Source organism: Ambystoma mexicanum, chromosome 13 (assembly GCF_040938575.1).
Source record: "Ambystoma mexicanum isolate Mex_15411 chromosome 13, UKY_AmexF1_1, whole genome shotgun sequence".
NCBI lineage: Eukaryota > Metazoa > Chordata > Amphibia > Caudata > Ambystomatidae > Ambystoma > Ambystoma mexicanum.
In genome coordinates this window covers 180358036-180382227 of record NC_090938.1, presented here as the reverse complement: position 1 = coordinate 180382227, position 24192 = coordinate 180358036, and the positions used below count along the sequence as shown (strand labels likewise).

The 24192-nt window shown below is 47.4% G+C and overlaps 1 protein-coding gene across 1 annotated transcript in view; it reads left to right on the top strand.

Moving 5' to 3' along the window:
* The first annotated feature begins 218 nt into the window (after window positions 1-218).
* LMOD1 (leiomodin 1) overlaps window positions 219-24192 on the top strand; it is a 140740-nt gene continuing 116766 nt past the window's right edge. Inside the window, exon 1 of the mRNA XM_069633576.1 lies at window positions 219-1045. Coding sequence (XP_069489677.1) covers window positions 800-1045 — 246 coding nt within the window. The 5' untranslated portion in view covers window positions 219-799. The remainder of the gene's footprint in view (window positions 1046-24192) is intronic.

The following is a 24192-nucleotide window of genomic DNA, read 5'->3' as shown; positions in this document are numbered from 1 at the left end:
TCTAGATGCCTTCCCCGGCGCTCTCCTGACATTTAGCAAGCAGTGTTTACCCGTGCCTTGGTTTGCCAGGGACTGCGTGTTTGCATCGCTCGGCGCTACGCCTTCCCCTTGCCTTTAAAAGGCTAAATGTGCGGCACTAAATTTGGTCATGCAGCCGAGCAAGATTCCCTGGAATGTGTTCGTATTTCAGGCTGCTGCGATTGGTCGGCGCGGCCCCCCTTAGGATGACTGATGCGCGCGCTCTAGCATCCATGCACACAGGGTAAACCCACTTGCGTTTTAACACTTCAGCACCTGGCGCGTGGGGCAAAGGGGAGCTGCCGGACGCCCTGCACAAGATATCAGGGGCAGGACATCCATGCCTGCATCCCAGGCCTGACGAATCGTTGCGTTTTGTGATCTTTGCACTTCGGACTGCTGACCTTTTTACTGGGCGCCCCAGGCTAGTGGTTCGGTTTCTTTGCCCGTGTTGCTTTTGTGATCTTTTCGCACTGCGCCCACTGTGTTGTTTTATTTGCACAGCGGACTGGTGCTGTTCTCCACTGAACCTCAAGCGTTTTACTTTCCTTTGCACCCCAGGCTCCCCGTGGCACAGGCTGGTGGTTTTATTTTCTCTGAACCCAAGGGTGGTGATTTTGCTTACCCTGTCGTTCAGACTGGTGTCTTCATTTTCTTTGGACCCCCCAGCTGATAAGTGTGTTGTCCCTACATACTGCAACCTGTTTGCTTTGTTCCCTTTGCACTTTTTCTCTGTGCAAAGCAGATTCTGTTTCCACCTGCCCACTGCCCACCCGTGAAGATGTCCAGGGTAGCCAAGTACCGCAGGCAGGTGAGCGAAGACCCGGACATTGACAGCTTACTCTCCAGCCTGTCTCCGGAGGAGATGGAGGAGTTGGAGAAGGAACTGGACAATGGCGAGCCGGACTCCAGGCTGGCCATGGGGCTTAGGCAGAGGAACCAGGCGGACAAGCTGGCTGCGGCCAGCCAGGATGCGGCGCCCAGGCACAGTGAACGGGAGACCACCGGCCGCCCTCAGCCTGTGGAGGTAAGTGTTCAACATCAGCGCGGCGTTGGTTCTCTGATCAATTTGTGGGTCGCTCCTGTGTGACGGGTGAGCTGACATGAAGACTTTAGAACGATCATTGGCAAAACTGGCAAAGCCAACAGTTTCGCCTTCTGTTATAGGAATTTGCTAGACACTTCCATAATGGTACCTCCTGGACATAATATGGTAACAACTGGAAAATGGAAAATAGGACGAGTGTCTGGGCAAATGACAGCAGTGCTTGGCAAATGCCTATACAATACCTATACACAAGCCAAAGCGTTTATCTTTGCCAATGTTCATTTTGTAGCAGGCATCCAGTGCAATGACAGGCGTTCTGCTTATAAATCGTGTGGCTGAAACAACTGCAATTAAGCTATTGACTCTCAGAACACGGTTCAGAAAGAACACTGACTGACCCTAGTTTGATGTTACTGGTTGATAAAGCTAGTCCAAAGAGATCAGAGAATGATGTGTTTTGAGCAGGGAGGGGCTGGAAGTGGGATAGGTATGGCCATATGGATTAGCATTGCCATGGACAGTCAAAGGGTGGGTAAATAGCCAAACAACACCCACAAGCAGTGTGTCCCTCCTCAGATCCCATCTCCCTCCTAGCTTCCCTAATGCAATTGTTTTATCTTATAAGTGGTGCTTTAGTGCTACCTAATAGCCAACACTGTAAATGTGTTTATCTCACACTCATCTATGCCAAATTTTACAATAACGACTTGGTCACAAGTACTCGTAATTATAAATATTTATTCTCAATGTGTCAGCCGACACATGTTTTGACCTGATGCAGTCTTCCTCAGGGCTTTTTTTTCGGAATGATCGTGCTACTCTGTGCCGTCTTGTTTCCAAGTCGAGAGCGTTTCCCCTGAGCTATCTTCCCGGCCCTCGGGTTTTGACATTGCAAACAGAACCATACTTCAATTTAAATTCAAAAAGATTTTTCCGGATTGTCCAACTCCAGGCCTTGAGGGCCAGGATCCTGACAGGTTTCCACGATACCCCTGATTATTATTCATGAGAAGAAATGTGCATACATTTAGAATCATTGTATGCAAATTTATCTCATGAATATTAATGACGGGTATCCTGAAAACCCGATATGGATCTGGCCCTCAAGGCCTGGAGTTGGACAACAACATATGTGGCCCTTTGTAAGCTTTTCTGTCATTTACAAGGAATCTGGTATTATACGCAGTACAATAAAGGCTTTACAAACGCATCCTGACTAGAAGATTAGGTTATGGAAATGTGTCATGTGAGCTTGGTACTGAGCGCTGCATACTTTAGCAGGATTTCTGTATTGCTTGTGCTCCTTAGCCATATTTCCTAGGAAAATAATGCTGCATCACCCTCATAAACATGTAAATATCCCTCTCACACAGTCAAAGTACCACCACCACCACCCTTTCCCCTCACTCTCTGGCCGGTCTCCCTTGGTCCTTCTCCTACCCCCACCTCCGAGACTAAGAACCTCAGGGTCATCTTTGACTCCACACTTTCCTTCTCCGCCCACATCTCTGATGTCTGTAAAAAGTCAAACTTCCTATTGCACCTCCTCAGAGGTACTCTGCCCTTCCTCTCCTTCCCCCAGAAGCTCACTGTCTCCAGAGTCCTGGTTCTCTCTAGGCTGGACTATTGTAACAGCCTCTTTCTAAATCTACCTGCCTCTACTCTCCGCCCTCTGCAACTAATTCAGAACAGGACTGTGTGACTTGTCCTTGGCCTCAAGCCCTGGGATCGTATCTCTCCAGCTCTGAAATCTCTCCATTGGCTCCCAGTGGATGCAAGGATTAAATTCAAAACCCTCTGCATTGTCCACAAGGCTTTCTGGGGCCTGGGTCCAAACTACCTTCAGCTATCCCTCCGCAAATACCTGCCATCTCCGCTCCTCTACCTTTACCTCCCTCAGGGTCAGTCGTTTAAAGAAACAAGCTGGGGGCAGATCTCTGTCTTCGACTGGGGCCTCCCTTGGAACAGCCTTCCTGCCACTATAAAACTTGAGGAGTTCCATCTCCGGTTCCGGAAGCACCTCAAGACCTTCCTCTTTGCCACATTCTGTCCTCCGGGCCCAGGTACCTGCTCACCCTGCCGCCCTCCGGCACTGCCTCCGGGACACCCCTTGCACTGGGGTCTGTATTTATACCCATACAGCCCCCCCCTTTTTCTTCCTGCACTTATCAGACCTACCCTGTCTGCTGCCTTAAACCCAGCACTTGCCACTTGCTGGCTGCGCTACCATTGTCTGTTGCCTTTATTATTTATTAATGTATTATTTCTCTGTTTTCTCCGTTGCTCCGCACTATCCATTTGTCCCCCCTTCCATGCACTTTTCCCCTCCCCCTCTCCCATGCACTTGCACATTCTCAATGTCACTGGGAATGTTACAATTGTTGTTTTGTTCTCCCCTGTCCCCCTTTCCTTGCCTTGTCGCACTCTGAAACACTTGTGTATGAGCAGGATCGAAATAAAATATCAATTCAATTCAATTAAAAAAAGTAATTAGACAAAATACGTAGGATTCATTTCCAGAACCTGTCTTTTGGGTTGCTCTCTGGAGCAGCCCTCATGTGATCAAGACAGAAAGTGAGACTCAGAGGGGCAGGAGAAAGGGACACTTAATCGACAGCACTTCCACAAATGACAACACACACCCAGTGAACTGATTTTAAAAAGGAAGTCACTTTGGACCCGGACAGAATGACTGAGAAGGATTTTACTATGTGAGTGATCCCACACAATAACCCCCCTCCCCTTTTTTCTTGATAAACAACTGGACCGTAATAAAAAGTGTGCACCATTTATTATAACATGCAGTTACTTTGTTTTCTGAAGCACACTAATTCTCACATTTATCGGGATGTTGCATAACCCCCCCACTAATGTGGGTGTCACCTAATCCCCATACCAAAGTTGGGTGGTGGCATGGCAGCTCCTTCGTTCTTCCTTCCCCCGTATGGATTTTGCTTGCCATTGCATGTTTAGTTTCATATTGTAGATGAACCACTTCATGGTGGGAGTGGGAGGAGCCTACAATGATTCCTTATGGGAATTGAGGATGAACATACTCGTCCGCAGCACTTAAGGGGTTTACTGATGGCGAAACTTGGAGTATATACTCCTAAGCACTCACATCCTTCTAAAAGTATAATTGCGAATTTGATGCACAGGGCAGATTCATCCAAGGTTACAAAATTGGTCAATGATAATAGGAGCTTCACGTTAGGGCCTGAACAACTTAGAAAAGTGCCTCCAATATGCTAGCAGGGCATGTAATCAGGAATTTGAGATGCTGCTCTTAAAAACAGGATGCTTGGTTGCAAAACACCCACAATAGCACTGCTTGACAGACTGCTGTATTGATCAAACCACATATTCATTACATAATTGTAAATTGTGAGTGATAACCCCATAATTATCCCTTCTTTCAAATTATCGAATGTGTGGGCGGACCCACGCAGGCACTTCCCCATCCATAAGGATGATGTGCACCTACCCCACCAATCTTACACACAGCCCTCACATTCTCATAACTCCTCCCACCGCCCCGTCTGCTCCACAAAATCGAGCAGCACACTGCTCCTCTCCCTGCCTCGCACCCCGACTCCTCCCAGCAAAGCCTTCCCACTCAGTTCAGCCACTCCCAGCGCAGACAACCGAACCTCATCAACTCTCTCTCCTCAACATGCCTCTCACACGCAAGCAAAACATGTCCCACAGACTCAGGCACCCCACACACCGCACAGTCCCGCCAATAATTTCAGTTCTGGCCACGAAACGGTGAAACACCGTACCCAAACCTCTCTACTTTGAAGTCAAGCACCTGACTTTCTGGAAACAGCTCAAGACTTGGCTTTTCAACCAACCACTTAATTTCAGTTCTGGCCACGATACGGTGTAACCCCCTACCCAAACCTCTCTACTTTGAAGTCAAGCACCTGACTTTCTGGAAACAGCTCAAGACGTGGCTTTTCAACCAACCACTTTGAAAGAAATGAAAAATAATAAGAACCGACTAAAAGCAATGCACCAGAAACCTGGGCTAATTTACTACAGGCTAACGTCGAAGCTCCTTTCACCACCATCTGTGAGAAACCAATTTTGATTAATGGTCCATCTTCTGCCTGACACTGGTCCTCACCCTAATCACAGGGAAATCTACATCCAAGAGCCAGGAAGCGACAACACCCTCACTCCCCTCCCCCTCTTCGTCTCCATCATCCCCAATCTTGCATCCTTACACCCACATACTCCTTCAGACGTCCTCCAATTCTAGTACACTTAACAGAAAGATCTTCTATCAACAACTATGCTGTCAATGTTCGCTCTCCACAATCCGGGGGCTGCCCATATGGCTAACTTGCCTGGTCCATACCAACCACAAACAACATAGAGATGTTTATATCGGCACACGGGTAATAGGTGCTTCCGACCTGCGTCCATCAACACCACAGGTTTCTGCATTAGGCCATCCTGCTATTCGACTAACAAAACCTGCCCTCCTTTCTTACAGAGACATGCGCGGCGAGGCCAACATTATTGGCAGAAGGGCGCTATATAAGACCACCTTGCATTACATTACATCACAGTAAGTTCTGTCATGCTCCCTTGCTACCTCTAGTTCAAGAGGGGTGTAGCTCTCTGAAAGAGCTAAAGCATCCCTAGAAACAGTGTATCATGTGTGTTTACTTAGACGTGAAATGTATTACTGAAGGTGTCTTCTAATTGGTGTTCTGTGACGAAATGAAACACCAGTCGTTATGTGGGATGCTGTACCATTTGATTTTGATATTTGATTGCCTATTAAGATTTGATCAGTGATTTACATTGTATACTGTGGATCAACAGTGTCATGTTTCATAGTCGACTCATTACACTGCACTGCTTTGGCTTATTTCTGAAACGTTTTAAAAAAAATCTTCACCTCCTCCGAAGCCCAACTCAGCCAATGGATGTCAGAGTGCCCGGGCAGTGCTCTAGTTTATTTATGTATTGTTGCATTTATAAAGCGCACCTAACGCGTAGGCATCTGGGCACTTAACTTACATAGTAATACACAGGTTGCACAAAATGGATTCCTGAAATGTAGTACATTGCATTATTTGTTACGGCCACAAGTATACAGAAAAAGGGTGTGTTCATTTGGTTATATAGCATGATTACATAGCTTGGTAAGAAGGCCCTGTGTGAAGAGGTGTGTCTTCCGTTGTTTGTGGAATTTCCGAAATGAATTGTCAGTTCTGAGATTAGTTGGTAGGTCATCTCTTTTCTCAATGATAATAATGTTAAACTTCACCCTGGTGCAAATATGGTCACCCCTTTTCAATAATCCTTACATATTCTGATGCAAATACTGTTGGCTGCCCCATCCTTATGGTGGTAGCAAATCCTTCTTCTCTGCTGCACTCTCTGTCACAGACATCGGTGCCCTACAGTGGACCACCATAGCCTCCCAATTCATTTCCGCCACATAGGGGTGCTGCCATAGGCACCGGTGAGGCACCTGACACTTAATCCTCCTAACAGGAAAGCTCTCAGTCTGCAGCCAGCTTTTCAGTGACAAAGTGGGCAGAAAGCACAGTCTTGTGTGGTGGACACCAGCACCAGGATGAAGGTACCAAGAGATGGTGGCCCTCCACCAATTAGCCCAGAGTCAGTCTCTAGTGCTGGAACACGCACCCATCATCACCCCCATCATGCCCCAAGTACCTCTCGATGCACTCTGGTAATTACTGGTTATTGCAAATGTGCTTATCAGAAAGTCTCTGCATTCCAAATATCATGTTTTTCTGAACTACAATGTCTCAGGACAATAGCTCAGAGGCAACGTGCTCGCCTTGGAAACAAAATGGCACAGAGCAACACTGGTTTGATCCCCGTGTCTGGGCTAAACCTCTGGGTATTAAGCGTGTTATAAATAACCTATCTTCATAGCAAACTCTGCAGAAAGTCAGGCACACGCGGGTACTTTTCGATTTTAAAATAATGCCCGGTGCACGCTGGTACTTTTCGATTTTAAAATTACTGGTTAGTAGAATTATACATAACGTTTATTTTTGGATGTTTCACTATGTTGTATTATTGTTTTACTTTTATGTTGTGCATTAATACACTATGTAGATGGTTAAAGTGAATGTGGATTAAGAGTTCTCAGGAAACGTTCTGGTGTGGAGCACGTGTTAGTTCACACAAACCTAAAATCGATTATTGTGCAACATGGAGTGATGAGCAGAGCAAACGGCACTTTCAACATTAATTGATTATGCTAGAACTTTAACAAATAACAATTAAGCTCTATCTATTTAGGGTTGTCCAACTCCGGGCCTGGAGTGCCGGATTCCTGATGGGTTTTCAGGACATTCAGGGGTGGACTGGCCTATATGGAACTCAGGAGATGTCCCGGGAGGATTCTGCACCCTGGGCCTCTTTTGGGTGGTATTTTCAATGTTTCTCATTGATAAAGTTTGGACTGTCTGAAAATGTGTAACATGGGGCGACTTGGAAAGTTATTTCCAGGGCCCCTTCTGGTTCCCATTCCACCCGTGAGGATGTCCCTCATTAATATTCATTAGGACACAGTTGCATACATTTAGAAACATTGTATGCAAATGTATCTCATGATATGATATGGCATTTATAACGTGCCTGTACACAAGTGTTTCTAAGTGCAACACGACAAGGAGGGGGAAACTGAGGGAGGACAAAACAACGATCTTATTAGGCCTTGCGTCATTCAGATCACGCAAGTGCAGGGAAGAGGAAGGGGAGAAGTGCTGAGGGAGGAGGGGGAGAAGTGCAGGAAACTCAAAGTGCAGCCAGCGTGTGGCAAGTGCAGATAACTCAATAAGTGCAGCCATCAGATGGCTCATAAGTGCAGAGGACGGCATAGCATTTGTTCTGATGGGAGAGTTGTTGTTGAGTTGACATGTAATTTAATAGTCAGTCACAGGGGCTATACCGGCCGACAAAGCCCTCACCAAAAGTTCTAGCAGCAAGAGCTGATAATGAGAGGGAAGGCATTCATCGGAGCGAGAAATGTGGGTGGTTCAAGATAACCACTCACACTTATGGTGTTTTATTTTCTGTGCTAATAATTGAGAATTTGTTTTTATGTGGATCATAGCCATCAACAGATAAACGTCATCTACGTTTGGATGACATTGATAACTGAGGCCAGTGTGTTCACGTCTTCAGCAAACCAGTTCTGTAGGCAGAATTCAAGCATTTGTTGGAAAAGTGGGATTTCTTGAGCTCTGAATAGATCACTGCGAGGGGGGGTGCCTCCAAGTGTCGAGGGGATATTAATGATCAATAGAGGTTCAGCACAATTCTGAGGCTTGGCTACGGCGATAATCTGTTAGGTTCTTGTATGGAGAAAGGGCCTAACCAAAAATAGTTCATACACAAGACTCATGTGGTCTAGCATTGTTATGGGCAATGGTATTGAATGAGGCTTCCACGTTGGCGAGGGCTCAGTCCTGTTCCCTGAGTACTTGAAACTTCAAGCAAATTCTTTGCAGATTTGCAGATATATTTTCTCAACAATTACTAGAGTTTCAAATGATCTGTTAAAATACTTGTGAATCTGTGTCGTAATTCTGGTGTTTAATGATCATTCTATGCAGGCTTATCAATGTTTCGATATCGATCTTTTTTTATTGCATTCGGATTTTGGAAGAAAGTGTTCATATTTTGGGTAAATAAAATGAATTGCAAAAATCCAAAGATTGCTCTTATATTTTATGCGTGGGGAATTCCTACACAGCTAAATCAGTGTGAAGTAATGGTGGGTGGTATTTACAATGCAGCATTGTAAGGTTAGTATGACGAGGATTCAGTGTAAGAAGTAACCATAGCTTAACCTAAATTTTGCATTTTAATGTAATGAGCATAGTGGAATGCAAAGATTTATAACAGATATTGGACCAGAGATCTAGGCCTGGTCTACTTGGGAGCATATTGTCCTGTGGAACTAAAGGTCTACGACCAAAGAGGGCTTTTCTTGCAAAGGCTTTTGTCACGTTTGGCGATATTTGGAAAACGTGGAGTTATACGGTGCATATCACATAATTTTCCAAAACATGATTTTTGGGCCAGTTGCTATCAGTAGCCCAAATCCCTAACCCGTCTGCAATCAGCCCGTCTGTACAGTAAGCGGTGGCAGCACCAGCAAGCGTCCAAGTGCAGACGGACAAAGTAAGGAGGTTCTCGGTCATCATGGAGCCCAGGAAAACACCATCTCACCACCAGAAAGCCACAAGGCTACAGTCTCTTTCTTTCCTCATCTTTCTCATGCAACTCTACTAACCTGGAGCCTGAGTATTCCTAACATCTCTTTGATGGCATTCTGTGTGTTACGATCTATGGTGCTACTAATCTGGAGCCTGAGTATTCCTAACATCTCTTTGATGGCATTCTGTGTGTTACGATCTATGGTGCTACTAACCTGGAGCCTGAGTATTCCTAACATCTCTTTGATGGCATTATGTGTGTTACGATCTATGTTGCTACCTTTCTGGAGCCGGAGCATTCCTAACATCTCTTCAATGGCATTCTGTGTGTTACGATCCATGGTGCTACTAATCTGGAGCCTGAGCATTCCTAACATCTCTTCGATGGCGTTCTGTGTGTTATGATCCATGGTGCTACTAATCTGGAGCCTGAGCATTCCTACCATCTCTTTGATGGCATTCTGTGTGCTATGAACCATGGTGCTACTAATCTGGAGCCTGAGCATTCCTACCATCTCTTTGATGGCATTCTGTGTGCTATGATCCATGGTGCTACTAATCTGGAGCCTGAGTATTCCTAACATCTCTTTGATGGCATTCTGTGTGTTACGATCCACGGTGCTACCTTTCTGGAGCCTGAGCATTCCTACCATCTCTTTGATGGCATTCTGTGTGTTACGATCCATGGTGCTACTAATCTGGAGCCTGATTCCTAACATCTCTTTGATGGCATTCTGTGTGTTACGATCCATGGTGCTACCTTTCTGGAGCCTGAGCATTCCTAACATCTCTTTGATGGCATTCTGTGTGTTACGGTCCATGGTGCTTCTGGAGGGGTAGGAGCAAACACACACACAATGACAGAGGCAGGTGGTTCCCGTGTACTGTCAAGGCACCTTCAGTGCGATGGCGAAATTCCTGCAGGACACAAGCAATGTCAATGTATACCTCCAAATACCAGGCCAGGCCCCACCTTGGAGGGGGATGCCTCTGTCGCTTCCTCATTCTACTTATAACCATAAAAACACAGCCCCCCCCCCTTTCAAGATATGTTTTTTCTCTCTGTCTACACTGCGGTCAGAAAGGGCTGGGGTGGCTCCGGCAACCATGCAGCTGCCAACACTGCTCTCGCTTGCGTAGAGAGAGACAGAGAGAGGGGGGGGAGAGGGGGAGGGAGAGAGAGACAGAGACAGAGAGAGGGGGGGCAGAGACAGAGAGAGCGGGGGAGACAGAGAGAGAAACCGGTTTTATTTTATGCAAATGGGCCATCAATGTGACAATTGTTTTCATTGTTTGGCACACACTCACACGTGTCTCTAGAAAGGGCTGTGGCTGTACTGGAGACATTGAGGAATACGCTACTGAGGAGGAGAGTAATTAATGGTGATTAGAGACGTGGACAGAAAGGCATCAGTGAAAGTGAAAGGGTTAACTGTGTCCTCCTGCATAAAATCCCACGTTCATTTTAATTTACTAGGAATCCATGTATGACCTTAAGGCACAGTTGGGCACTTTCTGTAGGTACCCAAAAATATATTGTATTTGATTGCCCAAGTGTTGCCACATGGATGACCTGGATGGCAAAGGCGCCACATGAATAGAGCAGAAAGAGAAATGACTAATTACCAGAGTTGTGCACTTGGTTGTTCTATCACCTTAGTTTTAAAATAATCAGCAAATAAGGAAATATTCCACCTCGGGTTCATTTCTGAATCATTTCAAAATATGTACAAAGAGCTGACCCCATAAAGCTCAATGCTGAATACCGACAGCCAAACTAAAACGTTCTACTTTCTGGACTCTGCATTGTAAGCAGATCTGAATTCACTGTTAGAAACGAGCAAAAACCAATTAACACGTGTTTCAACATAACATATTTCTTTTGGCAACACCAAATGAAAGGCCTATGTATACCGTTTTTTCAAAACGTTTAAGTTGCTTGGATGGGATCTGCTTTTGCACCTTCATGAAGGCGGTCCCTTCTGTGCAATTGGCTGTCATTTGTGCTAAGAAGGGAAAATGATTGTGGTGAAACAGGCATAATTGCCTCCTCCCAATTGTTTGACTTTGTACGGAAAACATATGTCAACTGATCCCTCAAACCTCACACCTTTTCCCCCACTACCAACCACTCTGGAGTTCCCAAATCATCTGTAATAAAACTGCTTACATCACCAACCACTTTAACTCCCACCATCTCAAGCTTTCTCACTGAAACATAGATTTCCCCCAACCACACTGCTGCAAATCATACTGACTTTGCCACCTTTGTTCCCTCAAAAAGTGGTAGTGGAATTGGCCTCATGACCTGCAAGGACATACTATCTCATCCACTTCCCCTGGCTTTTTCAATACTGGAAGCGAGTGTAAAGACTGGAGGGGGGTGTCTGTACTTCCTCTCTCTATATGGCAGAGGAGAGGCACAGAGGACCCCAGCCAAGATTCTCTATTATTGGTACGTGGTCGAGCAATCAAGGCCTAGCTTCTCAAGAGGTGATGCGGGCTGGTTCTTAAGTACAGTGTAGTCCCCAAGCACCCACAAAGGAATGTCCACACGCTGCATCGGTTAAAACACAGTCTTTATATAATTAATATTCAAGGTCACATACACTATCACGATAACTCACTTTGTACTCCGAAAATCAACAATAGTAAATATATACAGTTCTAAAGTGGTACCACTAACGTTATCAGATCTCATTAAAGTGCATACGGTCAGAATGACACACAGATCAAAATAAAGAGGAAACCAGCAGTAGAGAGAGGAAGGAAAGCAAGATGGTTGAACAATTGGCAGAATACTGGTCACTACCGTAAAACACAGCTCTGTGTGGAGATCCCCCCACCTGGGCAACCTATAAAGCAAACATGTATCACAAGTCCATTCCATATATTGTTCACACTAGACTTCCCAATAGTTCTGCAACCCCAAAGTACCGTGCTTTGTAGTGTTCTTGTCGGGGAATCAACAGCCCTTCTTGAGTGCCCTCCCTTTAAGGCAGGAGTCACGGGTCGTAGAACGTCTGACGGAGAACAGGTCGAGCTACGACATTGAAGTGGCCGCGTCGTTCCTGGTGGTACTCGTTGATGGGGAAGCGTAAACGTCCTGCATGGAAGAGGCGTGCAGGGCACCTCGGTGTCAATAGTTCTGGACCGCAAAGAGTTTGAAGAACTGTGGCCCAGCAAGGGCATCGAGTCGTCATCGTCTCTGTGGTCTTTGGGTGGCGGGAAACCCACCGGGGGATGCTCCTCGGTGCGTCGACGGTCACGCCTTCTCCAGCGGGATACAGCAGTGACGATGCGGATGAGAGCATCCTTGGATCAATTAAGTTCTTAGGCAAACGGGAGCACAGAGGCTCCGGTCGGCGATGGCGGTCGTCGACAGTGGCGGACAACAGTCCGGGCGCTTCTCCTTGGAGTTCTGCAGCAGTCCCTGTATCGGGTCGGCAGCCTGTCGAAGGTCTGTCTACCAGGGAGCTTTGGCATAGGTCAGCTGGTGCACGATGGTCCCTCGTAGCTCGGGAAGAGGGCGCCTTACCAGGTCCTCTCTGGGTCAGTCCTTGGAGACACAGCAGCTTTCAGATTGTGAAGGAGAGCAACAGCAATTCTTCTCGTCCAGCAGGGCTTCAAGATCAAGCGTCAGTTTCACTCCAGTTACCCTTTGTAGTTTGGACTTCAGCTCTGAACACTTCTAAACATGATTCCTAGCAGTGAGAGGTCCCCAGATATACTGTTGATCTCCCATTCATTCCGCTGGGTCACACTCAATCATCCAATCACTACGAAGGGCATTCATGCAGGCAGACAACCAATCAGATGCATAGTGCATTCAGGCCATTAACTTCTCTCCAGACACTCAACAGGTTATGTGTATTGGGTCAAGTACCCAGCCATTCAACACTCCACACTGCATTCATACCGTTTTCGGGCAGGGCTGTCTCAGTCATTGCGTCAAACACCAGATACTAGACACCCACAATGCAGAATGCGTATTCATCACACACTCCATTCACCCAGGTCCCACCCACAGGCGTACCCACAACATACGGTCGTTGGGAAGGCTCCAGCCAGTTTGGTCAGCACTTCCCCACACTACCATATATGGATCTTCCACCCAACAGCCAGTCAGGGGGAAGGGACAGAGTCAGGACTTCCCGGGACTTCAGGAAGATCAAGGTAACAGGCGATGGAAGGCAAGAGGCCATGGGGGCCATTTTGTCTCCATCAGGAATCTACCCATTCCAACGACAGGGCCTGGTCATCCCAAAATGGAGGACACTCAGGGAACCAGTCAATTCAGCACAGAGCTGCCACCAGCCCGTACCCTGCTCTGTGGGTCACACACAGTGCCCAAAAACATACACTAGGGCACAGGGGTGTACACCCTCCCATGGGTGCCATAAGGGTATCCCATGAGTCTGTTCACCAAAACCAAAGTAGAGAGCTGCACCACCAGGAGTACCACATGAACTCTTGCACGGAAAACACAACAGAACACACAATAAAAAGCATTAAAGGACAAGGATACGGAGGCCCTGTCCCTCCGATTTCCAGCATCACAGTCTCCCCCCGCCCAGACTGAGGTTAGGGTGCCTAATCTCCCACGAGATAGACACCCTCATTCAGACAGTCAACATACCTTCTAGAAAGGCCATCTGCATTATCGTGACTCTTCCCTGGTCTGTGCTCTATGGTGAAGTCTAGCCCTTGCAGGCTAATGGACCACCTGAGCAGTTTCGGGTTTTCACCCTTCATCTGCATAAGCCACTTCAAGGGCTTATGATCGGTTTGGACCTTGAAGGTAGACCCGGTAAGGTAGGGTCTAAAATGCCTAAGGCTCCAAACTATACTAAAACATTCCTTTTCAACAGTAGCCCACCTAAGTTCCTACCCTTAAGTTGTCTACTGATGAATATGATCAGATGTTCTCTTCCTTTGTCATCTAACTGGGACAAGACAGCTCCAATTCCGGTGTTGCAGGCGTCAGTTTGACTGATAAGGGGCTTGCTGTAATTAGGCGCACACAAAACAGGTGCCCTACAAAGACTTCCTTTCAAGCCATCAAAGGCCCTCTGACAGTCTTCAGTCCAATTAACCTTCCTAGGTTGTTTGGGCGAAGTCAGAGCTGTCGGGTGCAGCTATGGTTCCATAGTCTGCCATAAAATTGCGATAGTACCCAGTGAGGCCCAAAAAGGCTCTCACTTGGGTTTGAGTAGTGGGAGTCTCCCAGTCCTGTACATCCTGTACCTAACTGGGAAGAGGTTGGATTTGACCCCCTCCTACCTCATGACCAAGATATGTGACTTTCCCCTGAGCTATCTGGCACTTGGTGGTCTTGATAGTGAGGTTAGCCCTTTTCAAGGCCTGCAACACTTTATCCAGATGCGTCAAATGCTCTTCCCAGGTGGAACTGTAGACGGCAATGTCGTCTAAGTAAGCCACGCAAAAGGCTTCCAGCCCACTGAGCGCATGGTTGACCAATCTCTGGAAAGTGGCAGGGGCATTCTTCAACCCAAAAGGCATGACCCTAAACTGGTAGAGCAATGCAATAGATGGGTACCCCCTACATCGCTGGCAAAAGGGGAAGCAACCAGCAACAAAGCACAAGAATCAAGCCAGCGGATATGTGAATAAGTCTACTAAAAGAAGCACAATCCCACCAGCAGTCGGAAGCGGTCCCTCTATCAACTCCTCAGATCACTGCACATAATTCACAAAAACATTTATGAAAAATGTGTTTTCCTTTATTTAATTAGAAACATTAAAATGATTATTAAATAAATCAGAGCTCATCCATGAATAAGAGTAAATGTAAATATAGAACATACAACTATACAACACGAATAAAGTGCATAGTGTGAAGAAAATATTAATTTCCCAATAGGACTGCTAAGAGCTTACTGCCAGATCACAAGCTGGGGAATGATCACCATCGTCCCCAAATAGGTCGAAATCAGTGTCGGTGGATTGAACCCACTCGAGAGAAGGGAATCCCTTGAGTAGGAAAAATCCTGGTCAACCGAGCAAAGTGAGGATGGTTTAGAAATGAATTCAAAGATGGATTGAATCCTGAAAGTGGCAAGGAAGACAAATCGTTGTTTCCAAATATAGCATTCAAACATTTCATAAAACGAGAAACTGAAGAATCTTCACAAAAATGATAATAATAAACCCATACTCTAAAAAATCTAACATGGGATGCTATAGGTCTAAACTGGTACAGTCCTTCTGGTGTTGAGAACGCTGCTTTTCCTTGGCATGGTCCGTCAGAGCTCTTTGCCAATAACCTGAGGTAAGGTCAAAGGTGCTCATAAATTTGGCAGCACCTATGGTGTCCACGAGCTCATCAGCCCGGGGCAATGGGTGCGCGTCAGTTTTGGTGACTGCATTGACTCCTCAGTAGTCCATACAGAACCTCCAATCCTTGGTACCTGCCTGGGAGCTTTTCTTGGGGACAAGGACCACTGGACTGGACCAGGGACTGGTTGAGGGTTCAATAACACCCAGATCCAACATCTTGGCGACCTCAGCCTGGATGTGGTTCTTAACTGTATCTGACATACGGTAACACCTGCTTTTGACAGGCACACTGTCACCAGTGTCAAGCTCGTGCCTACACCACGGTGTAAAGCCTGGTGTCAGTGAGAACAGAGAGGCGTACTGCCAGAGCAAAGTCCTGCAGGCCTTCTGCTGCTCTGTCGTCCGATCGGGAGAGAGATGTACTCCCTCCACTGAGCTATCCGGAGGGTTGCCATGCAGCAAATCAGGAAGGGGCTCACTCTCATCCTCTTCTTGCTCTGAAGTTAGCAAGAGACATGAGACTTCTGCACGCCTATGGAAAGGCTTGAGCCTGTTAACATGGAATACCTGAGGGGCTACCCCAGGGGCACCCATGTCAAACAGATAATTGACCTCGCCCATCTTGGAGATTATCCTGAAGGGTCCAGTCCACTTATCTGCCAAAGCCCGAGGCTTGGTAGGCTCCATCACGAGGACCTCCTGTCCCGGAGTCCAATCCACTTGCGATGCTTTAAGGTCATGCCAGTACTTATTCAATTCCTGGCTGGCCTTAAGATTCGCTGTTGCCTGACCCATCATCTGTGTCATCCTCCATCTGAGGCCTAACACATAGTCCCCCACTTGCTTGGCGGGTCCTGGAGGGGTGGCCTCCCAACCTTCTCTGATTAAGGCAAGGGGCCCCCTCACGGGATGTCCAAAGAGTAACTCAAAGGGGCTGAAACCAACACCCTCTTGAGGTACCTCTCTGTAAGCAAACAGCAGACATGGCAGGATAAGATCCCACTTCTTCCTTAGGGGCTCTTCCAAAGCGCCTAGAATGCCCTTAAGAGTTTTGTTAAATCTCTCAACCAGACCATTGGTCTGGGGATGGTAAGAGGTGGAGAATTTATAGGTTACCCCGTACTCTTTCCACATGGTTTTCATGCAACTCGACATGAAGATGGATCCTCTATCAGAGACAACCTCTTTAGGTAATCCAACACGGGTGAAAATGCCCAGGAGAGCCCTGGCAACCACCTTGGCAGTTACAGTCCGAAGGGGTATAGCCTCAGGGTACCTGCTGGCATGATCAACCAAGACCAGGATTAACCGATGTCCACCTGACGTGGGAGGTTCAAGGGGACCGACCATGTCGATGCCCACCCTCTCAAATGGTGTGCCAACCACTGGCAAAGGCTGCCGTGGGGCAATGACACTGCCTCCAGTCTTGCCAGACAACTGACAAGTTGGGCAGGTCCTGCAGTGGGTCTCCACTTCTACTCCCATCCGGGGCCAGTAGAAATGGGCAGAGAGCCTCTGCTTAGTCTTCTTGGTACCAAGATGACCAGCCAAGGGCACCTCATGCGCCAACTGCAGCAGGAAGGGCCTGTAAACCTGGGGTACCAGCAACCTCTTGAGGGCACGAGGTTCAGGCTTAGTGGGCTCACTAACAAGGAGCTTACCCTCCCAATAAATCCGGAATGTCCTAGGCACTTCTCCTTGTGCCTGGGACAGGGCCTGTTTCCTCAGACCCTCGAGAGAGTGGCACTCTCTCTGTCCCTTACAGAAGTCCGCCCGGGAGGGTCCCCCTTCAGCTAACAAGCATTGAAGGTCGGGAAGATCCTCCGGGTTGAGTACATCTCCCACAGGAAAGTCTTCTGGCTCTTCTCCCACAGGAGTTGAGACGGGATTCACCACTGGACCCAGCCCGTCCGGAGCATGGATCCCAATGGGTGCTGTCAGAACAGCAGGAAGAGCAGGGGCTCCCTCCACAGAGGTGGCCTTCTTACTTTTCCGTTTCCTTCGCGCCTTGGCTCTCCCCGTCAGCGACGGTGCCAGGCTCGCAGCGGGACCCTGTGTGACCTGCGATCCGGTGACCGCCACAGCAGCCATGGGTAGACCATCCGTGATCATCCCCAACTCGACCAAATCGTTTCCCAACAAAATGTTCGCAGGCACGTTGTCCTGAACCAGGACCGGAAGCTTCACTGTCTTGTCTCCAATCGTAATGTGGACTAAAGCTACAGGTGATAATTTGGGAGGCCCACCAGCTATCCTGGTGGTTCTCAGAGGAGCACCTACATAGTCCTCTGGCTTGAGCAGGGTCCTGTTCACCACTGTCATGCTTGCCCCAGTGTCTCTCAAACCAGTAGAAGGCTGGCCATTCAAGAGGACACTTCTCAAAAACCTAAGCGTGTTCTGTGGGATAGTCACCAGTACTTCTGCGTACTGGTCCCAGGCCCCAAGGGATACTAAGGAAATCTCTACGGGAGCACCGAAGGTGATCCCAGTAGAGGAGGGGAGGACAGTGGCCTCCACCTCAGGTACGGAGTAGGGATAGGTCAGGCTGACAGCCTGGACTCCAAGTGCCTTACCCTTACACTTGGGGTCACCCCTTCGGTGATCCAGAGCACCACAATCCCAACAAGTGCCAGGAGTGCGGGGTATGGTACTGGAACCACTGGGACCCTTCTTTGCAGCAGGCGGACCACTACTCTTACTCCCACCCACAACAGACTTATCCCCACTAGGTTTTTGGGTCTTCGGAGAGGAAGGTTTTGACTTACCCGACTGTGACTGCTTTTGAGACTCCTCAGCTTTCTGAGAGGCCCCATTTTCTTTGTCCTTGTCCTTCCCACTGGAGTCTTTAGGGGACACCCGGTGGGAGACCCACTTGTCAGCCAACCTAGCCATCTTAAAGGGGTCCAAAATGTTCTGGTCAGCAACATACTGACGCAGCTCTGGTGAACAGGCTTCCAAAAAATGCTCAAAAAACAAAAGGTGAGACAATTCAACAAACGCTTTCACTTTGTAACCATCGATCCCCCCCATCATGTTCATGTGCGCAGCACTCACCCAGTCAATCCAAGACACATTCTCTAATTTCTTAAATTCCCTGAACCTTTTAAGCTATTGGGTAGGCGTTTTGCCAAACTTGGCAATTAAAGCAGACTTCATGCACTCATACTGACCCCTTTCTTCCACACTCAGCTTCAGAATACAGTCATATCCAGTTTGAGGTACTCTGCTTAACAAACACTTAGCCCAATCTCTTTTATCAACATCATGAATTGCACAAGCCATTTCAAACCCTTCAATCTATTGGAGGATATCAGAACCCTCCACATACACACTGTGATGCGGGAAATGCATCGGAGGGACGGGGCCTCCGTATCCTTGTCCTTTACTGCTTTACCCTTATGGCACCCATGGGTGGGGGGTACAACCCTGTGCCCCTAGTGTATGTTTTTGGGCACCTGTGGGTGGCCCACAGAGCAGGGTATGGGCTGGTGGCAGCTCCATGCTGAAGTTGACAGGTGCGCGGAGTATCCTCCATTTTGGGATACCCCGGCCCTGCCATTGGGATCAGTTGATTCCTGATGGAAAACAAGATGGCCCCTGTGGCCTCTTGCTTTCTATTACCCATTACTTTGTTTTCCCAAAGTCCTGGGAAGCCCTGACTCTGTCCCTTCCCCCTGACTGGCTGTTGGGTGGAAATGCCATACATGGTGTTGTTGTGAAGGCCCGGCCAGACTAGCTGGAGCCTTCCCGGTGATGTATGTTGTGGGTACCTCCTGTGGGTGAGACCTGGGTGAATAGAGTGTGTGACGAATATGCATTCTGTGTTGTGGGTGTCTAGTATCTGGTGGTTGACACAATGACTGAGACAACCCTGCCCGAAACCGGTATTAATGCAGCTTGGAGTGTTGAATGGCTTGGTACTTGTCCCAATACACATAACTTGTTGTGAGTGTCTGGAGAGAAGTAAATGGCCTGAATACCTCATGTGCCTGATTGGCTGCCTGCCTGCATGAATGCCCTTAGTCGTGATTGGATGCTTGAGTGTGACCCAGCGGAATGAATGGGAGATCAACAGTATATCTGGGGACCTCTCACTGCTAGGAATCGTGTTCAGAAGCTGAAGTCCACTACCAACCTGTAAATACAGATATATAGCACAAGCCCAGTCCATATATTGTCCGATAGTCTTACTTCCTCCTATTAAAGTTTTACCCCCCCAAGGCACCTGGTGGAGTAGAGTTCTCCGACGATGCGTCGACTGACCCTTCTTGAGTGACTCCCTTTAAGGCAGGAGTCACGGGTCGTCGAGAGGTGCCGAGGAACTCGGCGTTTGGTGTCGGGGAATCGACGGCCCTTCTTGAGTGCCCTCTCTTTAAGGCAGGAGACACAGGTCATCGAACGTCCGACGGTGAACCGGGTGAACTACGGCAGGGAAGTGGCAGCTTCGTTCCTAGCGGTGCTCGTCGATGACAGAGCGTTGGCGTCCTGCAAGGAAGAGGCGTGCGGGGCACCTCGGTGACGATAGTTCTGGACCGCAAAGAGATGATGAAGAACTGTGGCCCAGCAAGGGCGTCGAGTCGTCAGCGTCTCTGTGGTCTTTAGGTGGCGGAAAACCCACCGGTGGATGCTCCTCGGTGCGTCGATGGTCAGGCCTTCTCCAGCGGGATACAGCGGCGACGATACGCACGAGAGTGTCCTTGGATCAATGAAGTTCTTAGGCAAACGGGAGCACAGCGGCTCCGGGCGGCGACAGCGATCATCGACAGTGGTGGACAACAGTCCAGGCGCTTCTCTTTGGAGTTCCTCAGCAGTCCCTGTATCGGTTAGGCAGCCTGTCGAAGGTTTGTCTACCAGGGAGCTTTGGCAAAGGTCAGCTGGTGCATGATGGTCCCTCGTAGCTCGGGAAGAGGGCGCCTTACCAGGTCCTCTCTGGGTCAGTCCTTGGAAACACAGCAGCTTTCAGATTGCGAAGGAGGGCAACAGCACTTCTTCTCGTCCAGCGGGGTTTCAAGGTCAAGCGTCAGTTTCACTCCAGTTACTCGTCGTAGTTTGGACTTCAGCTCTAAACACTTCTGAACACGATTCCTAGCAGTGAGAGGTCCCCAGATATACTGTTGATCTCCCATATATTCCGCTGGGTCACACTCAAGCATCCAATCACTACGAAGGGCATTCATGCAGGCAGGCAACCAATCAGTTGCATAGTGCATTCAGGCCATTCACTTCTCTCCTGACACTCACAACAAGTTATGTGTATTGGGACAAGTACCCAGCCATTCAACACTCCACACTGCATTCATACCGGTTTCGAGCAGGGCTGTCTCAGTCATTGTGTCAAACACCAGATACTAGACACCCACAACGCAGAATGCGTATTCGTCACACACTCCATTCACCCAGGTCCCACCCCCATCAGCACTTCCCCACAGTACCATATATGGATCTTCCACCCAACAGCCAGTCAGGGGGAAGGGACAGAGTCAGGACTTCCCGGGACTTCAGGAAGATCAAGGTAACAGGCGATGGAAGGCAAGAGGCCATGGGGGCCATTTTGTCTCCATCAGGAATCTACCGATTCCAATGCCAGGGCCTGGTCATCCCAAAATGGAGGACGCTCAGGGCACCAGTCAATTCAGCACGGAGCTACCACCAGCCCGTACCCTGCTCTCTGGGTCACGCACAGGTGCACAAAAACATACACTAGGGGCACAGGGTTGTACCCCCTCACATGGGTGCCATAAGGGTATCCTATGGGTCTGTTCAACAAAACCAAAGGAGAGAGCTGCACCGCCAGGAGTCCCACATGAACTCTTGCACGGAAAACACGACAGAACACATGATAAAGAGCAGTAAAGGACAAGGATACTGAGGCCCTGTCCCTCCGATGCATTTCCAGCATCACAGCAAGAAAGGTCAATTATTCTGCAACTGTATTCATCTTGGAAGTGAGCTGTTTGCGCAGGCTGCCTCCACATCGACTTCGGAACCCTGTCTGCGTGTTTTCTGGAAGGCCCTCCTCACTCTGTGTACTGAAAGTAGTTATCCTGGCATGGTCTTGATTATTTGGTGGTGGCTTTTCTAGTTTGCTCTCTTCCCGTCTTTCGTTGAGACCTTTTCATGGAGACTTCATGGCTTGTTTTCTTCTGCTCTGGATTTATGTTTCAGGGTCTCCTTTTGTCCTGTGTGCATCAATTAAGTGTTCATATAATTTATCCCACCTTGTTGAGCTAGCCGAGCATTTTGGTTTGATCTAGGGATATAAAGTTATCTTATGCTCTTGTACCTGTTTTTGCATTTAAAATGCCCCAGGTGGTTTGTAGATGTGTCATAAGCCCATCAACAGACACTAAGTGGGCATGCAGCTTCTGCTAGAAGTATGGACGTTTCATAATTGTTTTAGATATTTATTTATTTTTATTGTGTTTCGTTTGTGAAAGAGCTTTTCACACATTTAAATGAACAAATGAGAGATAATTCATCCATACATTAATACAATATATTTATACAATGCAATAAATAATTAAAACATCAATAACGATTTCATTAATTACCAATTTTATCCACAACGGCCTTTAGTTCATCAACATCAGGTCGTTAGTTAAGTTAAACTTTTAAAAACCATCCTCCAATACATATCTAGATTCATTAATTCAAGTTCAATATTTTTTTTAATCTGCTTCCAGATTCGATACAATGCAAAATGAAGGGAAGTTGACCCAGAATTGAAGACAATATTATCCATAGACGTAATCGTATAATCCCCATGTACGAATTCTTCCAAATTACATATGTATACCGTCCCACGTTTTATGCATTGTGTAAATACATGCTTAGCCATTTCCAGCGTGTGGGGTAGCTTAGATATGCGGCAGGATCTTGACTCCGGACGACAGAGCCGATTAGTGCGCAACAGAAGAATCATCTTACGAACTGCCAGATTTGGGCATTGGAGTAAATAAGGCGGTGTCCTCTTTTAACTATACACTACAGTGGACGCATATTCATAATTTTGTAGTTTAGTTAGATGTGAAAAATTATTGTTCCAATCCCAAAGTTCCCGCTTTCTCTTGATGAAGGATTCCTTGAGTACACCTGAGTTCTTCTGATGATGAAAATAAGGTACCCAGTTTAATAAGTCTGTCAACTCAATTTTGTTAATCATACTGTATTACCGCAGTCAGGAGAATCTCATTTGCTGTCCCCTGTGTTCTGCCAAACCCTATCCCTGGGCATTTGATTCTGTGCCCAGGTTTGGAAAATTGAAAGATCTTACTGAACCTGCTGCTGTTCCTGCCAATAACACTAGCTCAGCTGTAGAAGCTGGAGTTGCAAGATTGGTAGAAGATCGAGGAGCCCGAACCCAATTACGGCCACTCAAAGTTTATCTTCTCCATAGATATTCTAGTTGGTCTACCAGTGAGATGAGAATTCTCTGGAACGTAAGAAGCCTCACACACTGCTTCCCACTCCTATTGAGAAGCTATTAGTAGCTTGCCTACAACGTCTTCCTGTTGTACGTAGTGGCAATTGCCAAGGGTGAATGGCTCTGTTATCCACTCAGTCGCTCACATGGGCAAAGGCATCAATATCTTTGAAAATTATTCAGTCACCTTTAGACCTAGCTAAAGGGACTGCTAAGCTGTCCGTCATAGCTATTTCAAAGGAATTAATCATCTTTTCTACCCCTATTTTGTCCAAGTTAGTCTGGGGCAAGAGTTCTCGCAGGTGGTAATGGTGTGGGAGATAGCCAACTTATCTTAAAGGCACGGATCCTTGAGAGCTATGGGGTCGGTCCAAGTTGGGCGTTTTCCCGGTGGTAAATCCGCCGGGATACTGGCCAACGCAATTAGCATTAACTTAACTTGGTCCGGCGCTATTAGCGCCAGATCAAAAATTGTGGTGGCGGGGTAAATCCCCATTTCTACTGAGTCCATGGGACTTAATGGGGCATTTAATTGTGACACAGTGTTTGCACTAAAAATGGGCCGGAAAGCCGATTGATTCACTTCCAGCTGAGATCTGGAGTTGAATTCTCCGAGGTTCCCCCGAACTCAGGAATGGGCGGAGCGGTAATGCAGCGGTAATAGCATTACCGCCCACATTTTTCCCACTCTGCCCAACCCATGATGAGGCCCCTAATCTTTCCAAAAGTATCACCCATTGGACTTGGATGTGAACTTGTATTATAAAGAAAGAGAATGTACTCATTCATCCATCATTTGGCATCCGCCATTGACGTGCAACACCATGTATTGCTTAAACTGTAGCATTATTTCCATTCTTCAAACAAGTGATATCATTATTGGAAATCCCCTTTCATCGGATGACCACAGATAAAAAAAGACATCCACTTTTTAGTCCAACAATCTATAAAAGTGCATAAAACCCCAAACATCAAACATTTTTCACCCCATGGATACCGCAATGGGCAAGCCATACCAGTGGAGTGCTTTAACCACATAAAAAGGGACCATGAAAATGAAACCCTCCCATGTTTTTTAAAGCACTGCCTCTCTAAAAAATTAATTCAACATGGAAGGTTGTAAAGACCCCACATACAAAAATCAGGAAGTATTTCAGTTGTTTCATTGTTAAGATGTGTAAGAA